Source organism: Lepus europaeus, chromosome 1 (assembly GCF_033115175.1).
Source record: "Lepus europaeus isolate LE1 chromosome 1, mLepTim1.pri, whole genome shotgun sequence".
NCBI lineage: Eukaryota > Metazoa > Chordata > Mammalia > Lagomorpha > Leporidae > Lepus > Lepus europaeus.
The window spans coordinates 181,714,297-181,732,997 of record NC_084827.1 but is presented as its reverse complement, the minus strand read 5'-3'; the positions used below and the strand labels follow the sequence as shown (position 1 = coordinate 181,732,997).

Below are 18,701 nucleotides of genomic sequence, written 5' to 3'. Positions count from 1 at the left end.
AGGGAGAGTGGTGGACACGAGGACAGGGACCCCAAGGGGAGCCTGCAGGGTTGGGGCAGATATGGGAGTGCCCGGGGGTTAGACTCTGCATGCCAGGGTCGTGCTCTGAGCGAGGGTCTGCGCACAGGCCTGGTGGGAACTGGCTTTTCTTTCCCAGATCCCACACTGCTGTTCTGACCACAGCTGGGGCAGGTGGAGCTAGGATCCCCCCTGGAAGCTGAAGGTGGTGGCCCTGGACGGGGGACCCTGGGAGAGGTACAGCCGGTTTCCTTTGGACGGTTCTAGGTGTTGACTGTTCCACGCTCACCCACCTTGTGCACGTGTACATGTGTGTCTGTACCTTAGATCCCTGGAAGTGAGGAGGGCTTCCCTCCAGGAAGACTTGGTTATTGAAGATTTTCTTTATTTATGTGAAAGGTAGAGTTAGAGAGAAAGGGACCGAGGGACCTTCCATCTGCTCATTCACTCCCCAAGTAGCTGCAGAGACTGGCGCCAGGAAGCAGGAGCTTCATCCGGGTCTCCCACACGGGTGCAGGGCTCAAGCAATGGGGCATCTTCCGCCCTTTTCCCAGGTGCATTAGCAGGTAGCGTGACGAAGTGGAGCAGCCGGGACCCGAACCGGAGCCCATATGGTAATCCAGTGTCGCAGGCAGCAGCGTCACTTATATTATTATTATACCAGCATGCATCCTGTGATGTTCTGTAGCCCAGTGGGGAAGCGGAGCAACCCTGGCCTCTGCTCTTCCTGGTGCTGGGGAGGTCAGGCTGTTCCACGAGTTCTTCCGTGATGGGTGTTTGTCTGGGGGAGCGGCCCGTGCGTCGTCACCCTCCGTCTTTCGCAGACTTGGCCGCAGCTCCCGCGAACCAGCAGAGCAGACGTGCTCATTGTGTTGCTGCCTTGAGTTGGAGGGACGCTGTGAGTAGGTGTCTGGGAGCTCAGGGCGTTGCTGGCCACCTGCCTGTCCGGACTGAGACTTGCTCCCCCGGCCTGCCGTGTCCTCCCAGGCTGCGTGTGGCCAGCAGCTTCTGAAGTGGCTCATGGCAGAGGGGAGGTGCGAGAACGGCGGTTTTTCGTCCTTTGTTGGGTGACCTGCTTGTTTTTCCTGTTTGGAAGCCGCTGGGGTTTCCTCGGAGACAGGCAGAGCTTTGCCTGGAGGGGCTCTGACAGCACTTCCACTCTGTCCTCGGCCGAGGGTGGCCGTCCTCGCGTGTGTCTCCTTAGCGTCCCTGTCCTCGGCCGAGGGTGGCCGTCCTTGTGTGTCTCCTTAGGGTCCCTGTCCTCGGCCGAGGGTGGCCAGCCTCGTGTCCTGCTGTGGGGCCTCCCGTCCTCCAGCCTCGTGTCCTGCTGTGGGGCCTCCGTGTCAGCCCGCGGCTCCATCTCCTCCTTCCCCGCTTGTTTCGTGTCCGTCTCCGGCAGCTCTTATTTGTGGCGGTGAGCAGGTGCTGGCCACACAAGGCTGGTCTCCTCTGTGCCACGAGGGCCGTCTTGTTCTCGAAAGCCCCATGTTGGCTTTTCCTGTTTGCTGGCTGTGAACACGAGGAGGCCTTGTCAGCCCCGCGCTGCTTGCCAGTAACGGGGTCACCTCCAGGACCCCCTCCCCGCTGCCGGGTGAGACTCCTCGCTGCCACCAGTGGTTAGAATCGAGTTCCTGCTGGTGAGGCCAGCACAGCGTTGCTGGGGGCGGGGTGGCCCCATTGGAAGGGGACCTCAAGGTGCTGTTCACTGGGGGAGATGTGTCCAGGAAGAGCTGCAGCCCCCCTGGAAGCGCCTTCCTGGGGTGGCCGTCCATGTGTCCCTTCTGTCCCTCTGTGGCAGAGGTGGCATCCCCAGGAGCCAGTGCCACCTTCGGCTCCCCTTCCGCCCACACTGCAACCAGCAGGAAGTGCCTGTGTGTTGTCAGGAGGTCGGGGACCCTTCGGGGTTTCCACGGCTGCAGAAGTGTGATGTGATCCCAGTCATTTCCCCTGGGCTGGAGGAGAGAGCGAGCCACAAGTGCTTCCCTCCTCCGCCCCGCCCTGGCCAGGCCCAGCCGCCGCCGTGTGGCAGGAGCGCTGCCACGCTGGGCCGTAGTCAGTGCACAGAGAAGTGGCCCGGGGTGGGGTGGGGTCCCTGTCTTCACAGTCAGGCTGGTCTGGAAGCCACCACCTTGCACCTGGTGGCTTTGGGCGAGTCACCCACCCCTGCTGGCGTAGCCATGGAAGGGTGCGCTGTATCCAGGGTTACCCAGGACTGCACTGTGGCCGCCGGCACCAGCCAGGCCCCGGCTCAACCCCCCCCCAGGCGCTCTCTGCAGGCCTCCGATCCGTCCCCTGAGCGTCCCCTGAGTGCAGGGAAACTGCAGAGCACACGGTGCCTCGGGACCAGCCAGAGTCAGCATGTCGCTGTAGGCTCTGGCTTCCCTTGGGGGCGGGAAGATTGGAAGGCAGGAGGAGGGAGCTGGGGGGTTATCCGGGTGCTGGGGGCCCTCCGTCACGCCTTCCTCTGGCCACCATCCCCAGGCCCCCATGCATCCCTGGCTTCTGGCTGGGACCCTGCTGGAAACACGTCCCAGGGCCTCCTTTTTCGGCCCAGGGACACATGACGGTCCCCGGCCCCTTGGGCTGTGGCCTCCTCCACGGGACCCCTCCACACCCCAGCTCTCCCACGGTCCCTGCTCACCCCTTGCTTGCCGTCCAAGGTCACTGTGGAGGCCTCTTCCCTGATGGAGCTCTAATTTCAGCCCCCCACACCCACCTACCCTCAAAACAACACAGTTCAGTTTTTCTGTCTGGTGTGGTGGGCATCCGACCATAGCAAACCCAGTCTCATGTTCTGGTGCCCGGGCACTCGGGGATTCCTGGTCACTTTCTGGGCAGAGGTGAGGCCACCTTCCCGTTGTCTCTACCCCTCTTGCACACGTCTCCATCAGGTGCTGGAACCTGCACACCGGGGGGGCGTGACGTGCCCCTGCTGGGCCTGGGCCACGTGGAGCCCCGCGTCCAGCCTCCGCTGCCCCCACAGTCCCTGCACCTCCGGCCTCGCCTGTGGCTTCGCTGTGCTGTGATGGTCAAGATGCCTGACGCCAGTTTCCCCACTGGACCCAGGCCCTGCCACCCGTTCCATGGGCCTCTCCGCTCCCCCCGAAGCTCCCCATCCTGGCTGGGGAGGTCCATGTTCTTGTGTGCCCTCCACTGTCAAGCCAGGGCTGCCTGGTTCCCCTGTCTTCCTGCTGTGTACCCGTCAGCAGGCAGCCCAGTAAGCAAGAGCGGTCAGGTGTCACACACGTGGCCTGTGGAGTGAACCGCACCGCTCTTCCCGGTGCCACCGCTGGTCGCCTGTGCGTGCTCTTTTTAACGATTGGCACCATTCCTCTCATTCCCCAGGTTAATTCTGGAGCCCAACATGAACGGCTACGTGGAATTTGCACCCAGCCCCGGTCACCCCCGCATGGAGCCCCTGGATCCCCGGCCTGGTACAGCCCCTGTCCAGGAAGACGTGGACATGAGCAGTGGCTCCAGTGGAAATGAAGCCAACGAGAACAGCTCCATGGGGCGAGAGTCTCAGGGCAGCGACTGTGACGACAGCGGCAAGGAGCTGGGGATGCTGGTAGAGCCGCCAGACACCCATCAGGGGTAGGTTGAGCTCTGGCCGAGCAGATTGCTGGTTTCCTGTGCGTGTCGTTTCCATGGTAGTTCAATAGTTTTTGTAGTCTTCAAATCGTGCCCTCCAAGAATTTTCAAGAGTTTGGAAAATTTCATTACCTTAGAATAACGAAAATTTGCTAGTCTGCGCTGATAACGGTGCCGCTGCCGCTTGTGCGTCTCTGCAGGGAGGGCAGCGGGATCTGGCAGGTGCAGGTGCAGCCCAGCCAGCAGCTCCTGCCCACGCCGCGGCCGCTGACAGCACGAAGGCGTGGCTCTCACCTTGCGCCTGCACTTGCCAGGCTTCGTTTGCGGAGGGCGGAGGTGCTGTGTTGCAGTTTTCGCTTGGCTCCCTGTTGTGAGTTGTCTCGCAGTGGGCGTTGAAGGCCTGCCCTGCCTGCTGGCCGGGAGCCTCGGCCGCTCTGAGCTGAGCCCTCCCTTGTTCCTGCAGCCCAGCCGCCTTTGGCCTCACGATGGCAGAGTCTGAACACAGCCCGTGTGCCAGCGGCTGCAGGTGCGGCTGCTCCGCCCTCTCTGGGCCTTCAGAGTCACGGAGAGACTGGGGTTGCGGGTTTTCTGGAGTGATGCGACTCTGGAAGCTCTGTGCGAGCCCGTCAGTCTGCACAGCGGTGTCCGCGGGAGGCCGGCCGCGTGTCCCTGCAGGCTGCTCAGGGACCTTGCACGTGGCCCCAGCCCCTGCGCGCCTCCAAGCTCTACAGGAAGCAAACCCTGCCTGAGTCTTGGGCAGCTTCACCTGGAACGTTCTTTGCCCTTTTTCGGAATCTGTGACCACTTTACCCTTTCGTCCACAGACCCTTTGCTGTCCCCTCCAGAGCAGACTCCAGCCCTGCGTCCTGGGCCCCGCACCACTGCCGCAGAGCCGCCACGGCACCACCCTGCACCTCTGCCCCGAACGGCCCTGCCGTCAGCGAGGCCCCCACTCTGTCCCCTCCCAGCCGTGCCCTTGCCCCTCTCAGAAAGCCCCCGTTCTGCCCTCTGAGCGCATGGTTTGCCTTCGTGTCCCAGGGGGTTGCTGCTGTTCTCAGTAACCTGCCTCCCGCCCCATTCCCTTTCTGCGTGGGCCAGGCAAGGACAGTGCAGCGTGGAGGTGCCGTGGTGCCGTCTGGCTGCTGGCCCTTCCTGGGCGAGGTCTCACTCTAACCCTGGAAGGTCCCTTGGGTAGAGCAGGGACTTTTTAAAAAAATAAAATATTTATTTATTTATTTGAAAGGCAGAGTTAGAGAAAGAGAATCCATCTGGATCACTCCCTGAATGGCCACTACTGCCAGCACTGGGCCAGGCCAAAGCCAGGAGCCTGGAACTCCACCCAGGTCTCCCACGAGGGTGGCAGGGGACCAAGGACTTGGGCATCTTCTGCTGCTTTCCCAGGCACAATGGCAGAGGGCAGGATCAGAAGCAGAGCAGCCAGGACTTGAACCTGTGCCCATATGGGATGCTGGCACTGCAGGCAGTGGCTGAACCCCGCTGTGCCACGGCACCTGCTCCAGCGCAGTGATTCTTCACTGCCAGTGTCTGCAGACCCTGTGAGGGAGCTCCTGGCCTGCAGTAGGTGACACCGCCAAACCTGCTGAGAGCCCCCAAGGCACTGCCCGGCCACGTCTCTTCGGGAAGCCAGCATCTGACCTCCTGTCTCTCTTGAATCCCACAGTAGCCAGCAGTCTGCCAAAGCGGACATGCACAGAGAGCTGATCAGAACGCTGAAGGAGCTGAAAGTCCACCTGCCTGCAGACAGGAAGGCCAAGGGCAAGGCCAGCACCCTGGCCACCCTGAAGTACGCCCTGCGGAGCGTGAAGCAGGTGAAAGGTACGGCAGCTGCGCACTGCCCGGGCCCTGGGAGCGCGTCGTAGACCCCCAGACTGCAGCTTGGACTGTGCTCCCGTTCAGAGCTCACTTCTGAATTCTCAGGAGGGCGTGATGGGAGTGATGCAGCCACGGGTGGGGGGAGACCACAGGTCCCTGGACGTCTTCCTGCTCTGGCTTTAGAGGGGACAGCAGGGTGGGGGACGTGTGTCCACAGTATGCACCTCACGCCCAGGGTCTGTGGGGCTCTGGTAGGACCATGGTGTTCAGAGAGGGCCCTGGAGTCAGGGGAGGTCGGTCCCTATCCTCACGCCCAGGGTCTGTGGGGCTCTGGTAGGAGCCATGGTGTTCAGAGAGGGGCCTGGAGTCAGGGGAGGTCGGTCCCTATCCTCACGGCCTATGGCAGGGGCCAGGCACTGTGGGCAGCTCAGGGAAGCAACCCCCCAGCCCCACAGTGCAGACACACCAGAGGTAGGAAGGGCAGGTTCTTTCCAGAGTCCTTCAGGCTCGGCCACAGTGGTGCTGCCCACTCATCTGTCCCCGTGGCCTCCGGATCTCCGGCCCTGCGTCCTGGTGGGCGTGTGTCGGGCAGCAGGATAGGAAAGAGCTGGTGGAGCTGGTCAGTGATGAGCCAGACTAAGACTTCACGTGGAAGCACGCGTGCAGAACGTGTGTGTAGGAGAACACGCATGCAGGACTCCTGAGCCGCACGGCAGCAGTCTGTGGACTCACTGCGTGGTCCAAACTTGGCCACGTCCCGGGCTCAGCGGCCCTCCTGCACATGAACCACACCGAGGGAGTGTAGCCCTGCTTCCGCTGCTCCTGTGGTGGGGCCCTCCTCCTGGGTCTCGGGTCAGGCAGGGGCTCTGTCTGCAGCACAGGTGGGGAGCCCTGGAGGGCTCCTTCAGCATCCTGCTAGGCCGGGAAGCGGTACCCTGTAGCGCAGGCCGCGCGTCCCCAGCCAGCGGCTGCGTGAGCGCCACCCCACTCTGCCAGGTGGCCCTGTTCCTGCGTCCGTTACACACGGGCTGAAGGCAAGACGGTGGCCTTTTCCTGCGAGCAGCCGTGGCTGTCTCGCACGGCGTGAGGTGGGCTCGCGTGACGCTGTGCGGCCGACCACTCCGCGTCTCTCAGCATCTGGGCAACTCGGGTCTGCAGGGAGCAGGTGCTCGCCTGTCTCCGGCCCCCTGACTGAGGGGGGGGGGTGGCCCTGCTGCCCCCTGGTCGCTTGCTTTGCCCTCGGGCTTCTGTGCCTCCATGTCCCGGGAAGAGACTCCGTGTATCCCTCTGTTCCACGGGGAGAGTAGAGTTCCAGGCCCTGGGGGTTCGCCTCGGTCTCGGTGCCCCTGGGCCTCGGCCCCTGAGCGCCAGCACCTCTCTCCACAGCCAATGAGGAGTATTACCAGCTGCTGATGTCCAGCGAGAGCCAGCCGTGCGGGGTGGACGTGCCCTCCTACAGCGTGGAGGAGGTGGAGAGCGCCACCTCCGAGTACGTCGTGAAGAACGGGGTGAGTTCTGCGAGGGGCGGAGCTTCAGGAAGAGTTTACGCCTTTCGGGGAGGAGCAGGGTGGAGGGTCCTGGTGTGCAGCGGTGTTGGCTTCTGTCTGCGGGGAGAGTGCGTGCCCACCCCAGCCACGGCCAGCAGCTCGGGCCGTCGCAGCAAAGCCGGCCGAGACTGAGCCAGGCGAGAGTGTTGTTCTTGTCCTGGCCAGCCGTGGCCAGCAGCTACAGCTGGGGCCCAGGGGGAGGAGACGGATCGGACAGATGTCCCCTTGCCCAGGGCCTCGTGATTGTGAGGAAGAAGCCGAGCCTAGCAACTTGAGCCTGTGTGTTTTAAGTGTCCCGCAGAAGGTGAGGCCCCCTTGGGGGAAATGCCCCAAGCTCTCAGTCCGTGAGAGCAGACTAAGGCCACCGGGTCCCAGCTTGTGCCAGAATCACGCCAGTGCCTCAGAAGGGCCCAGCCCTACCCACCTCTCGCCTGCAGCTGGCCCTACGGAAGCCTTGGCCCTGAGCTCAGAGGCCCAGCCGGCAGGGAGGGAGCACGCGGTGGGCTGGGGGCTGGCAGAGGCCTCCTGAGTCCCCGGCAGCTCCCAGACCCTGGCAGAGAGAAGGCAGCCAGGCGTGCAGCAGGGAGTCCCTTCCGCCTCCCACGCCGGCGCAGCCCAGATGCCAGGAGCTTCGTGGCCACGACAGCAGAGTGGCCTGCACCTGCCAGGGAGGCGGGACCTGGGCTGCTACTGGCAGAGGAACAGGCAGCGTCCTGCCGCCGCCCACGCACGGGACCCCAGCTGCCCTCCACTGGCCGTGTTCTCCCTCCCCAGGATATGTTTGCTGTGGCTGTGTCCCTGGTTACGGGCAGAATCCTGTACATCTCGGAGCAGGTCGCCTCCATCTTCCGCTGCAAGAGAGACGCCTTCAGCGACGCCAAGTTTGTGGAGTTCCTGGCGCCGCACGACGTCAGCGTGTTTCACGGCTGCACTACGCCTTGCAAGCTCCCGGCCTGGAGCGCGTGCAGCCGAGGAGGTGAGGCTCTCGCGGCTGGCCTGGGCCTGGGCCTGCTCCAGGGGCAGGGGTGCTTCTGACGGGCGAGCCGGGGCTGGGTGCGGCGCCGACTCTCCTCTGCCCGCCCCACCTCTGCCGGAGAGGCCGTCAGAGGTGCAGGGAAGCAGGTGTTCATCTCCTCGGAGTGAACACAGGGGAGAATGAGACGTCTTCCGTGTACACGTCTCAGGGGAGAGGTTGCGGGAAGGTTGGTGCTTTGGCAACAAGGCTGCCCCGGGACTGGCATCTTGGCGTGGCTGTGGTGAGGGGCACGGCTCCCCACAGGTGGGCGGCTCCTCACCCCTCCGCAGCCACAGTGAGCAGGCGTGGCGCCCTCACACCGATGTCCCAAGAGCCCTTGGCCTTGGCCAGAGGCAGCCAAGTGAACAGAGACTGTGAGGTCCTCTGGGCTCACGTCACCTGCTGTCCAGGATACAGGCTCAGGTCCCTCTGTGCAGTGGCTGCTCGGCCTGTCGTGTCCAGCTTCTCACCTCAGCCCAGGCCGCCCCTGGGCTTCTGCCTGTACCCCCACGCCTGCCAGACATGTGGTTCAGAGGTGGTGTGCCCCCCCCCCGCCAGACTCGGGCTAAAATCTGCTGTTGTGGTGGGTTGGGGCAGAGCAGGGTGCTAGGAGGGGTGAGTTCTCCCCTCATGGGGCTGGGTTGGCTCCCAGGAGAGCTGGCGGCTGTGTGGGAGGCTGCCCTCCTGCCCTGCCTCGTGCACACCATGCGTGGCCCCCGCCTCCCGCCACAAGCTGCCGCAGCTGGAGAAGCCAGGCAGGGCTGCCGAGCCTTCGCAGTCTCTACAACCCCTGTTCTTCTGAGTCACCCAGCCGCGGGGACCTCCTTACAGCCACAGAAAACGACGGGACAAAGTGTGGGAGCGGCTTTGGAACTGGACGGGGGCAGTGGCCAGAGCAGCGGGTTAAGCGTCTCCTTGTGGTGCCGACATCCCACATCAGAGCTCTGGTTGGAGTCCCGGCTGCTCTGCTTCTGATCAGCTCCCTGCTGGTGCACCTGGGAAGGCAGCAGCAGCAGATGGCCCGGTGCCAGGGCCCCTGGTACCCACGCGGGAGAGCTGGATGGAGCTTTGGCCTGGTCCGCCTCTGGCTGTTGCTGGCATTTGTGGAAGGAACCAGCAGATGGAAGATCTCTCTGTCCCTGTGTCTCTGTCACTCTCCCTTTCAAATAAATAAATCTTAAAAAAAAAAAAAAAAGGAAAAAAAAGAAAGTGGACCCAGAGAGTTTAGAACTTCTCGAGAGCACATGAGCAATTGTGACTGATACGTTGTTGGACGTGGGGCCCACGTGGGGCCCAGGAGAGCCGTTCTCATGGGGCCTCAGTGAGCAGCAAGGACCCTGCTAGGATTCTGCAGAGCCCTCGGGTGCAGGGGACCGTGACACGGACGAGAGAGCCGCCCAAGGGGTGCCGTTGGGCCCCGCCCCCACACAGCAGCCTGGCTGCCCCCAGCAGATGGTTCAGAGACGACCCTCCAAGTCACAAGAAGAAGCAGAACAGGAACATCTGGGAAGCCCGCGGCCCGGCCACGTGGAGAGCGAGAAGCAGTGGGCGTCAGCACGGAGGGAAGAGAGCAGAGAGCTGTCGGGCGGGGCGGCCGGAGGTGTTCCCGAGACCTTCAGGCTGCCCCTCCCAGTGTGCGGGCCTTGAGGGCCACGACGCCCCGAGCTGCTGCCCCCCCCCCCCCGGAGTGGCGCCCTTGTCCTCCAGCCTGAAGTCACCACCCTTGGCACGGCATGGGCAGTGCCAACCCTGCAGGCAGGAGAAGGCGAGCGCTGCGGGGCGTGGCTTCCTCCACTCGGATTCCCAAGGGCGTCACGGGAAGCCTGCCACAGAGGCCGGCTGCACAGAGCCCCCACGACACCTTGCGGAGCTCTGGCAGTGGGAGACCCCCTAGAGCCCACGTGGGTAGAGCCCCTGGCCCGGTGCCTCTCCCACCTGGGACAGCTGCAGGCGCCTGTGTGCGACCCACCGCCAGGAGCCACGTGGCTAGGAGGCGGTGCTGGAGTTAGAGATCCTCCTCCAGCCTTAAGCCTCTGACCGATGCTGGCTACTCCACTCTGATCTGGCGCCTTGCTGATGGCCTGGGAAAGCAGCGGAAGATGGGCCACCTGCTTGGGCCCCTGCACCCACAGGGAGACCCGGATGGGGTCCCAGGCTCCTGGCTTTGGACTGCCCCCCCCCAGCCATTGTGACCTTTTTGGGGGTTAAACCAATGGATGGTAGATCTCTCTCTCTCTCTCTCTCTCTCTCTCTCTCTCTGTAATTCTGCCTTTCAAACAAATCAATAAACCTTCCTAAAAAGAAACAGACTTGCTGGCTGCCTCCCTGGGTCTCACGCATGCCGGAAGCCTGCCGCCTTTCCGGCTGGCCGGGAGTGTCTGCCCTCGCCTCCCTGCGTCGTCTCGGAAGCAGCTCGCTCACTTGGTTCCGCAGGCTCACAGCTGGACTCTGAACTTCTGAGTTGGTGCTGGCACCAGGTCAGACTTCGGGACGAACAGAAGGGAACCTGGAAGCTTTGAAACACTCTGGTTCTAGTGTCAGAACCGAATCTCCCCAGATCCGGAACCTGCCGTGTCGGGGCTGTGGACGCCGGCGTCTGTACGGTGGCCAGGGTGCCCTCCCACGGCAAGGTGCTCGCTGCAGCAGCGTCCCCTGCCAGCCCACAGCGTGAGCTGCTGGCTGGACGGCCTGCTGGGCCGCGCTCTGACCTGTGGGAGCTTCGTCAGAAAAGCCATCAGCGGCTCTCGCTTGTGCTCGGGCAGCTCTGCCGCCCCCGCCCTCCCGTCTGAAGTGGAGACTGACCCGGCTCTCTCTCATAGATTGCTTTACCCGGGAGTGCACGGAGGAGAAGTCTTTCTTCTGCAGGGTCAGGTAAGCCCAGCGCCCCGCGTCCCTCGCTCAGGGGGGTGAGCCATGGCCCCTGCGGCTGTGATGAGCTACGCTGTCAGTGTGGCCAGGGGCTGAGAGAGGAGGGCAGCCGTGGGGCGAGGGACCCAGGATGGCACAGAGCCGAGGGTCCTGCAGTGTGCAGGTGTGTGCTTCTGCAGAGCCCAGCCAGTCTTCTCTCCAGGCCATTGACCCCAGGGGGCCAGGACCTCATTTGGGGGCAGCTCCCCTTCCGCCCTGGGGGTGGGCAGCTCCCCTCCCGTCCCTGGGGGCAGCTCCCCTCCCATCCCTGGGGGCAGCTCCCCTCCCGTCCCTGGGGTCAGCTCCCCTTCCTGTCCCTGGGGGCAGCTCCCCTCCCGTCCCTGGGGTCAGCTCCCCTCCCGTCCCTGGGGCAGCTCCCCTCCCATCCTTGGGGGTGGGGAGCTCCCCTCCCGCCCCTGGAGGTGGGCAGCTCCCCTCCCGTCCCTGGGGTCAGCTCCCCTCCCGTCCCTGGGGCAGCTCCCCTCCCATCTGCGGGTGCCCTGGAAGAAGGTAGGATGGCTTCCCGCTGTCAGCCGCTGGCCCTTGGACTCAGTGTGGGGCAGCTGGGGGACTGAGCGGCAGCCCAGGCCCAGCCCCTCCGCGTGGGCTGCGTCCCGGGGGACGAGCTCGCGCTCCAGCCTGGCTCGGCGCAGCAAACCCGTTGCTTCTGTCGCGACCCCACAGCGTTGGGAAGAGCCACGAGAACGAGATCCACTACCACCCCTTCCGCATGACGCCCTACCTGGCCAAGGTGCGGGAGCGGCCCGGGGCTGAGAGCCAGCTCAGCTGCCTGCTGCTGGCAGAGAGGGTGCACTCCGGCTACGAAGGTAACCGCCCCGCGCCAGCTGGCCCTTCCCCTCGGGGCCCTGCCCACCAAGTGAGAGCAGCCCTGAGCCGGGAGCCCGGCGCCCCGAGCCTCAGCCTCCTGGCCCCTCGGCGCCAGAGCCCCAGTCCGTCAGTGCGCCTCTTGCGCCCCACCGGCCCGGCCACCCCTGCACCTGGCTGGCCCTCCCGCCACACTGCACTCCTCCAGGCAGTCGGCCTTAGCGGCTGCCGTCCTCTGCCTCCACCTGGAACCTCCCCGCCCCAACACCAAAACAGAACCCAGGTTCTTCCCCCAGTGCCAGAGGACCCAGGTGCTGTGCCACCTTGATGGCTTCCGTGTCACAGTCCCTGTGCAGACTGCCGTGTGGCCCCTCGGTCCTCATGTGGCCTCGTTGCCCTGATGGCTTCCGTGTCACGGCCCCCTTGGCCCTCATGTGGCCTCGTCGCCCTGATGGCTTCCGTGTCACGGCCCCCTCGGCCCTCATTTGGCCTCGTCGCCCTGATGGCTTCCGTGTCACAGCCCCCTTGGCCCTCATGTGGCCTCGTCGCCCTGATGACTTCCGTGTCACGGCCCCCTCGGTCCTCATGTAGCCTCGTTGCCCTGATGGCTTCCGTGTCACGGCCCCCTCGGCCCTCATTTGGCCTCGTCGCCCCGATGGCTTCCGTGTCACAGCCCCCTCGGCCCTCATGTGGCCTCGTCGCCCTGATGACTTCCGTGTCACGGCCCCCTTGGCCCTCATTTGGCCTCGTCGCCCTGATGGCTTCCGTGTCACAGTCCCCGTACTGACTGTCTTGTGGCCCCTCGGTCCTCATCACCCTGCATTCTCAGAGCGGCAGCTCAGTGGTTCACACGGTTTCTGAACTCTCTGGAAGCAGGTGTACCAGTGCCAGCTTACACACAGGGACCCCTCTGGGCCATGTGCACTGTGTTTTTAATTTTTATAGTTTTTCTAGAAAGCACTTTTGTGTGTGGCGTTTGGCTCAGCAGCTCAAGCCACCACTTGAGACATGTGCACCCTATGTCAGAATACCTGGTTAGAGGCTGCTCCCGGGGGAAGTGGGTGATGGCTCAAGTAGTTGGGTCCCTGCACCCATGTGGGGACCCGGATGGAGCTCCTGGCTCCTGGCTGCAGCCTGGCCCGGCCCTGGCTGCTGTGGGCATCTGGGCAGTGACTGGGCAGATGGAAGACCTCTCTCTGTCTCACTCTCTCTCTCTGCCTTTCAAATAAGATGAAAGTAAATTTTTAAATATTTTTTACAAAGCATTTCTTAACAACGGCAGAGCTGCTGTTTTACGTGTGCCTTTCTTTATGACACTGAGCGTGGCCCCGTGTTTGGAGTGTTCGCCGCTGACCCACAGTAGGGATCTCACTTCAGTCTCCTTCAGGAGCGAAAGACAGAATTGTCACTGTGTCCCCGTGGCCTTAGCAGTGCAGGAAAATTCTGGATGTGTGACTTCCTGCATCCGAATTACTCTGTCACTTTCGCCTGCCTTGGTGACAGAAGCGCTCCAGAATTCTGAGAATTTTGTTGTTGTTGTTTTTAAGATTGATTTATTTCAGGGGCCAGTGCTGTGGCGTAGCGGGTAAAGCCACTGCCTGCAGTTCTGGCATCTTCTATGGGCACCGGTTCAAGACCCAGCTGCTCCACTTCTGATCCAGCTCTCTGCTATGGCCTGGGAAAGCAGTGGAAGATGGCCCAAGTGCTTGGGCCCCTGCACATGCGTGGGAGACCCAGAAGAAGCTCCTGGCTCCTGGCTTGGGATCGGCACAGCTCCAGCTATTGTGGCCAATTGGGGAGTGAACCAGCAGACAGAAGACCTCCCTCTCTCTCTCTCTCTGCCTCTCCTTCTCTCTCTGTGTAACTCTGACTTTCAAATAAATAAACAAATCTTTAAAAATATATATTGATGTATTTGAAAGGCAGATTTACAGAGAGATCTTACATCTACTGGCTCACTCCCCAAATGGCCACAACGGCCCAACCCTGGCCGAAGCCAGAAGCCTGGAACTTCTTGTGGTTCTCTTAAGTGGGAGTCCAGGGCCCCAAGCACTTGGGCCATCTTCCACTGCTTCCCCAGGCCATTATCAAGCAGGGGGACCGGAAGTGGATCAGCCAGGACTCAAAGCAGTGCCTGTATGGGATGCCGGCATTGGAGGCAGTGGCCTGACCCACTACGCCTCAGTGCCAGCCCCCTCTGCTGAGAATTTTGAATCCAAATATGTGACTCATTTTTCTACAAACAGTTCCTTTGAGACTGCTCATCTCACCGCAGAAGGCATGAAGATGGCCTTCCCGCTTGATTTTGCTGAGAAGCGTCCACGTGGCCCCGTGCTCCTGCCAACGTGGCCCTTCCTAGTTGACGAGAGCTGCCCACAGAAGGCCGGGAGGCTGGCTGGGGCCGCCCCGCGGAGGGCCCGCTCTGCTCTCTGCGCGTGGGCGCTGCGTTAGCTGCCCGGCGCTCTGAATCCACGGGGCGTTTTGTAGCGGGTAGAACTGCACGCACATTTCTCAGGATCAGAAATCTCCGCAAGATTCTGTTCTTTCAGCTCCTAGAATTCCTCCTGAAAAGAGAATCTTTACGACCACTCACACGCCGAACTGTCTGTTCCAGGACGTGGATGAGAGGTGAGTGTCCTCGCTGTCGCCTGCACAGGGCCCGTGGCTGTCGCGGGCGTGGGGAGCAGTGTGCGCTCTGCCGCTCCCAGCGCCCTGGTCCGTCTCCCGTCATCGTCTTGGCATCGCTCACCTCGGTGAAGGCCCACGGGCCTCCACACTGACATTAAAGCTGCTTGGCTAAAGCTGAGGCCCTGTAGGTGTTACGTAACTGATAATTGGTAAAACATCTGCCTGGATGCGGCCACGGGGTTACCCTAAAAGCTTCCTCGGGTGGGAAGTGTGTGCCAGGGCTCTCTGGCACAGCAGGGGTGTCTGCCAGCGGTCAGCGTTGGCACTGGAGCGGAGATGCCACTGGCAGGGTCCCCACAGAAGCTGGTCTTGCAGCCAGCGTGCCGGGGGCCACTCCAGGAACAGGTTCCCTCCGTACCTCTGCCCACGGTGCTGGAGCAGGTGCCGTGGCCTCGTCAGTCAGGAGCAGCCACGTTCTGGGTGGGTTCTGCCCGTGATGCGCCCTCTCCCAGCCCCTCCACACATACAGAAAGACGTGGAGGAGGAGGTGCGTCCTCAGAGGACACGAGAGGAGGCAGGCGGGGAGGCGCTGGCGTGCAGGGCTTCCCGAGATGGGGACGCTGGGGGGATAAGGTCTCCCCCAGTGTCCGCAGCGGCCCAGGGACACCAGGTCCCCACCTGCTGGGGAGGGCCACTCTGGGCAGCCGGTGTGCCCCGCTGATGCCTGTGGCAGAGGTGAGCCGGTCTCAGGGTGCGGCTTCCTGGGCCCCGTCTCTGCCAAGCAGGGGTCACGGGCAGTGGCTTGGGAGCTGTGTTCGTAGAGCAGCCCCGGGCAGGGCGCTGGCGGGAGGTGCATGTGGCACTGCACGCCCAGGGCTGCTGCCCCTCCTCCTCTGGCCAAGCCTTGACCTGGGAGGGCGCCAGGGGTGCTGCGTCCATTCTGTCCGAGGAGAGCGTGAGGGCTGCAGAGAGCGTGCCTCAAAACCCGAGCGACGCCCGGCCTCGGGCAGGTCCCACGCCGCGGGGGTGGGGAAGCAGGAGTGGATTCACGGAGGCAGAGCCGGGTCACCGTGGCAGAGGAGACACAACAGGCACAGAGCCCAGGCCCCAAGCGTGATGGCGACAGCTAGAGGAGCCAGCCTGCACGCGTGGCCAGAGCAGTGAATGGAGGGGCGGCTTGAGCTGGGCAGGAGGCAGGATCGAAGCAGGAATCCAGGCGAGGCCACACCTGCCCAAGGCTGTCACTCACGTGAGAGGGGGAGGTCTTGGGAGAAGAAAAGCCAGGCGCTGCCCTGCCTCACTCCCCCAGCCGAGGCCCCCAGGCCCACCCCTGACCGCAGGGACGCTGGGAGTCTGCCTGCCTTTACCAGGCGCCGAGCCGGTGCTGGAGGTGGCGCCCGCCTGGGCTGACGAGCGCTCTCTCCCCCGCAGGGCAGTGCCCCTCCTGGGCTACTTACCCCAGGACCTGATCGAGACACCTGTGCTGCTGCAGCTGCACCCCAGCGACCGGCCGCTGATGCTCACCATTCACAAAAAGAGTAGGTCCGCCAGTTGTGACAGAAGCCAGCGTGCTGTGTGGGCCCCCTGGGGACCTGTGCCCACCCAGCGGGTCACGCACGGAGGCAGGAGTGGCCGACTGGAGGCCTTCATGGCAGCCCGCGACTCTGCCCTTGGCGTTGACCCCAGGGCCTGGGAGGTGCCGACAGGTGTCCCCCGGCAAGCCCAGCCCCTGCACACCTGGTGACCCCAGAGGTCCCCGACCCCCGGGGTGTGCCGCCTCTGCCGGAAGCAGCCCCTCCTTTTAAAGCAAACAGCTCCATGTTCGTTTCTGCACGACCAGCGCGGTGGCTCCGCCGGATGCCCTGACAGCTGCCCTCTCAGTCCTGCAGGCCGGCGGGCAGCCCTTCGACTACTCGCCCATTCGGTTCCGGGCCCGGAACGGCGAGTACATCACACTGGACACCAGCTGGTCCAGCTTCATCAACCCGTGGAGCAGGAGGGTCTCCTTCATCATCGGGAGGCACAAAGTCAGGGTGTGAGTGCTCCCAGGCCCCCAGGCTGGGCCACCGAGGGGCGCCCCGGGTCATCCTCACTTCCCACCAGCAGGTGGCGCAGGGGGGCCATCTGTAGGGGAGCCCTGGGCAGGCGGACAGGTGCGGGTGACCCGCCTCCAGGTGGGAGGGGCCTCATTCCCGTAGAGTGGGGAGCAGGCGGGGGAGGGGGGCTGCAGGGAGGAGGGGGAGGCCCCGGCATGCAGCAGTCAGAGGGGCCTCCAGCGAGACCTCTAACAAGTAAACAAACGGCGCAGGGGTCCCTTGAATGAGGACGTGTTCGCGGCCCACCCGTGTGCAGAGGAGAAGGCCCCTCACCCTGGCGTTCAGGAGCTCACGGAGCAAATCCATCGGCTGCTGCTGCAGGTGCGTGTGCCCCGCGCCAGACAGCCGCCCTTGTCCCGATGCCCTCCAGAGCGCGTCAGCTCTGCCCCAGCCCTGGCTCCCGACTGCTGGCGTGGCGCCAGTTGTCCTGGGGATGCGCCCGAGGCCCGTGGGGCACAGCCTGCCCCAGCCCTGGCTCCCAACCACTCACCTGGCACCAGTTGCCCTGGGGATGCGCCCGAGGCCCGTGGGGCACAGCCTGCCCCAGCCCTGGCTCCCGACCGCTCACCTGGTGCCTGTTGCCCTGGCGATGCACCCGAGGTCCGTGGGGCACAGCCTGCCCCAGCCCTGGCTCCCAACTGCTCACCTGGCGCCAGTTGCCCTGGGGATGCGCCCGAGGCCCGTGGGGCACAGCCTGCCCCAGCCCTGGCTCCCAACCACTCACCTGGCACCAGTTGTCCTGGGGATGCACCCGAGGCCCGTGGAGCACAGCCTGCCCCAGCCCTGGCTCCCAACCACTCACCTGGCACCAGTTGTCCTGGGGATGCGCCCGAGGCCCGTGGAGCACAGCCTGCCCCAGCCCCGGTGCCCTGCTTCCCAGCCTGTGTTCAGGCCCCCACACCTGAGCTGCAGCCCGGAGGAAGCCTCTTGCCCAACTCAGCCCCCATAGGCCCCACCGAACTTCCACGGTGCCGGCCCTGGGGACCTGGGTCCAAGTGAGCACCGTGCACTCCTGACCGAGCGGGCTTCTGTTTCGCAGCCACGGGGGCTGTGGCACAGCTGCGGTGGCACCGTGTGTGGCTTTAAAGCCCTGGGAGAGAACGAGCTGCCCAGCCGTGTGTTGATGAGCAGGTTAAACAAACGCCCCACTGGGCACCTGCTTGGTGACTGTGCCCGGGGACAGGGCACTGCCAGTGAGGCCGGAGGTCCATCTGTGGAGCAGGACCCCAGGCTTCGTCTTCACCTTGGCAGTCACCCCTGCCACGCTCCGTAGACCAGCACGCGCCTGGCTCCGCGTGAGTGTTGTGGACGTGGTGCCAGCCCCCCCACCGCCATGGCCACAGCACTCTGTGTGCTGTCCCCACAGCCTGTCCCCCACAGTGGCTCCAGTGGCTACGGGAGCCTGGGCAGCAACGGGTCCCAGGAGCACCTGCTGAGCCACACCTCCTCCAGCGACAGCAACGGCCATGAGGACTCTCGCCAGAGGAGGCCCGTATGTCCCCTGTGCCCTTCTCCCTGGGGAGAGGTCTAGGAGTGCGGGGGAAGGTAGACCGTGTGGGCAGCGAGCAAGGGCCACGTGACCCCTGCGGTCCGTGCCTCCGTGAGCCCCTGGAGGCGAGGAGGAAACAGGCCGAGTGGGCGGGGGCAGGGAGGGGCCCCGGGGGCCGCTCGCTCGGCTGCTCCTCCTCTTGGCTGGAGCTGTGCCCCTCGACCTCCAGCCACAGCGCGTGTCGCCGTCTCGGCGGCTCTGTTCCCGCTGAGGGGCAGGCGAGGGAGGGACTGATGTGCTCACTTGTTCTTCAAGGAAATCTGTAAAGCTGACAAGACCAAAGCCAGAGGCCATCATTCCCACGAGTCTGGAGAGCAGAAGAAAAAATCTGTTCCAGGTAAGAAACAGAAGTCCCCACATTTCTCTAACAAAACTGGCATCTGGCAGGGTGAGGAGGGGCCGGGCCCCGTGTGCACAGGGGCAGGCGTCGGCCGCTCGGCTGGGGGCCACAGACCCGTCCTGGCTCAGCATGGCCAACAGAGGCACAATGACTTCACAGGGAGGCCTGGCCCCGGGACCCAGCCTGCCAAGGGTGCCCGGGGCTCCGTGGCCGTGTGCGCACGCCTGCTGAGCTGCGCCCAGGGCTCCGTGGCCGTGTGCGCACGCCTGCCAAGGGTGCCCGGGGCTCCGTGGCCGTGTGCGCACGCCTGCTGAGCTGCGCCCAGGGCTCCGTGGCCGTGTGCGCACGCCGG

At 64.0% G+C, this 18,701-nt stretch overlaps 1 protein-coding gene across 4 annotated transcripts in view; it reads left to right on the top strand.

Moving 5' to 3' along the window:
- PER2 (period circadian regulator 2) overlaps positions 1 to 18,701 on the top strand; it is a 44,883-nt gene that overhangs the window by 14,370 nt on the left and 11,812 nt on the right. For all 4 annotated transcript variants that reach the window (XM_062193887.1, XM_062193884.1, XM_062193886.1 and 1 more), the window contains exons 2-13: positions 3,364 to 3,612; positions 5,291 to 5,445; positions 6,829 to 6,950; positions 7,764 to 7,965; positions 10,824 to 10,875; positions 11,596 to 11,738; positions 14,286 to 14,364; positions 15,796 to 15,902; positions 16,246 to 16,399; positions 16,673 to 16,781; positions 17,827 to 17,952; positions 18,265 to 18,346. In XM_062193887.1, the coding sequence (XP_062049871.1) occupies positions 3,383 to 3,612; positions 5,291 to 5,445; positions 6,829 to 6,950; positions 7,764 to 7,965; positions 10,824 to 10,875; positions 11,596 to 11,738; positions 14,286 to 14,364; positions 15,796 to 15,902; positions 16,246 to 16,399; positions 16,673 to 16,781; positions 17,827 to 17,952; positions 18,265 to 18,346 (1,561 nt within the window). In that variant the 5' untranslated portion in view covers positions 3,364 to 3,382. The remainder of the gene's footprint in view (positions 1 to 3,363; positions 3,613 to 5,290; positions 5,446 to 6,828; positions 6,951 to 7,763; positions 7,966 to 10,823; positions 10,876 to 11,595; positions 11,739 to 14,285; positions 14,365 to 15,795; positions 15,903 to 16,245; positions 16,400 to 16,672; positions 16,782 to 17,826; positions 17,953 to 18,264; positions 18,347 to 18,701) is intronic.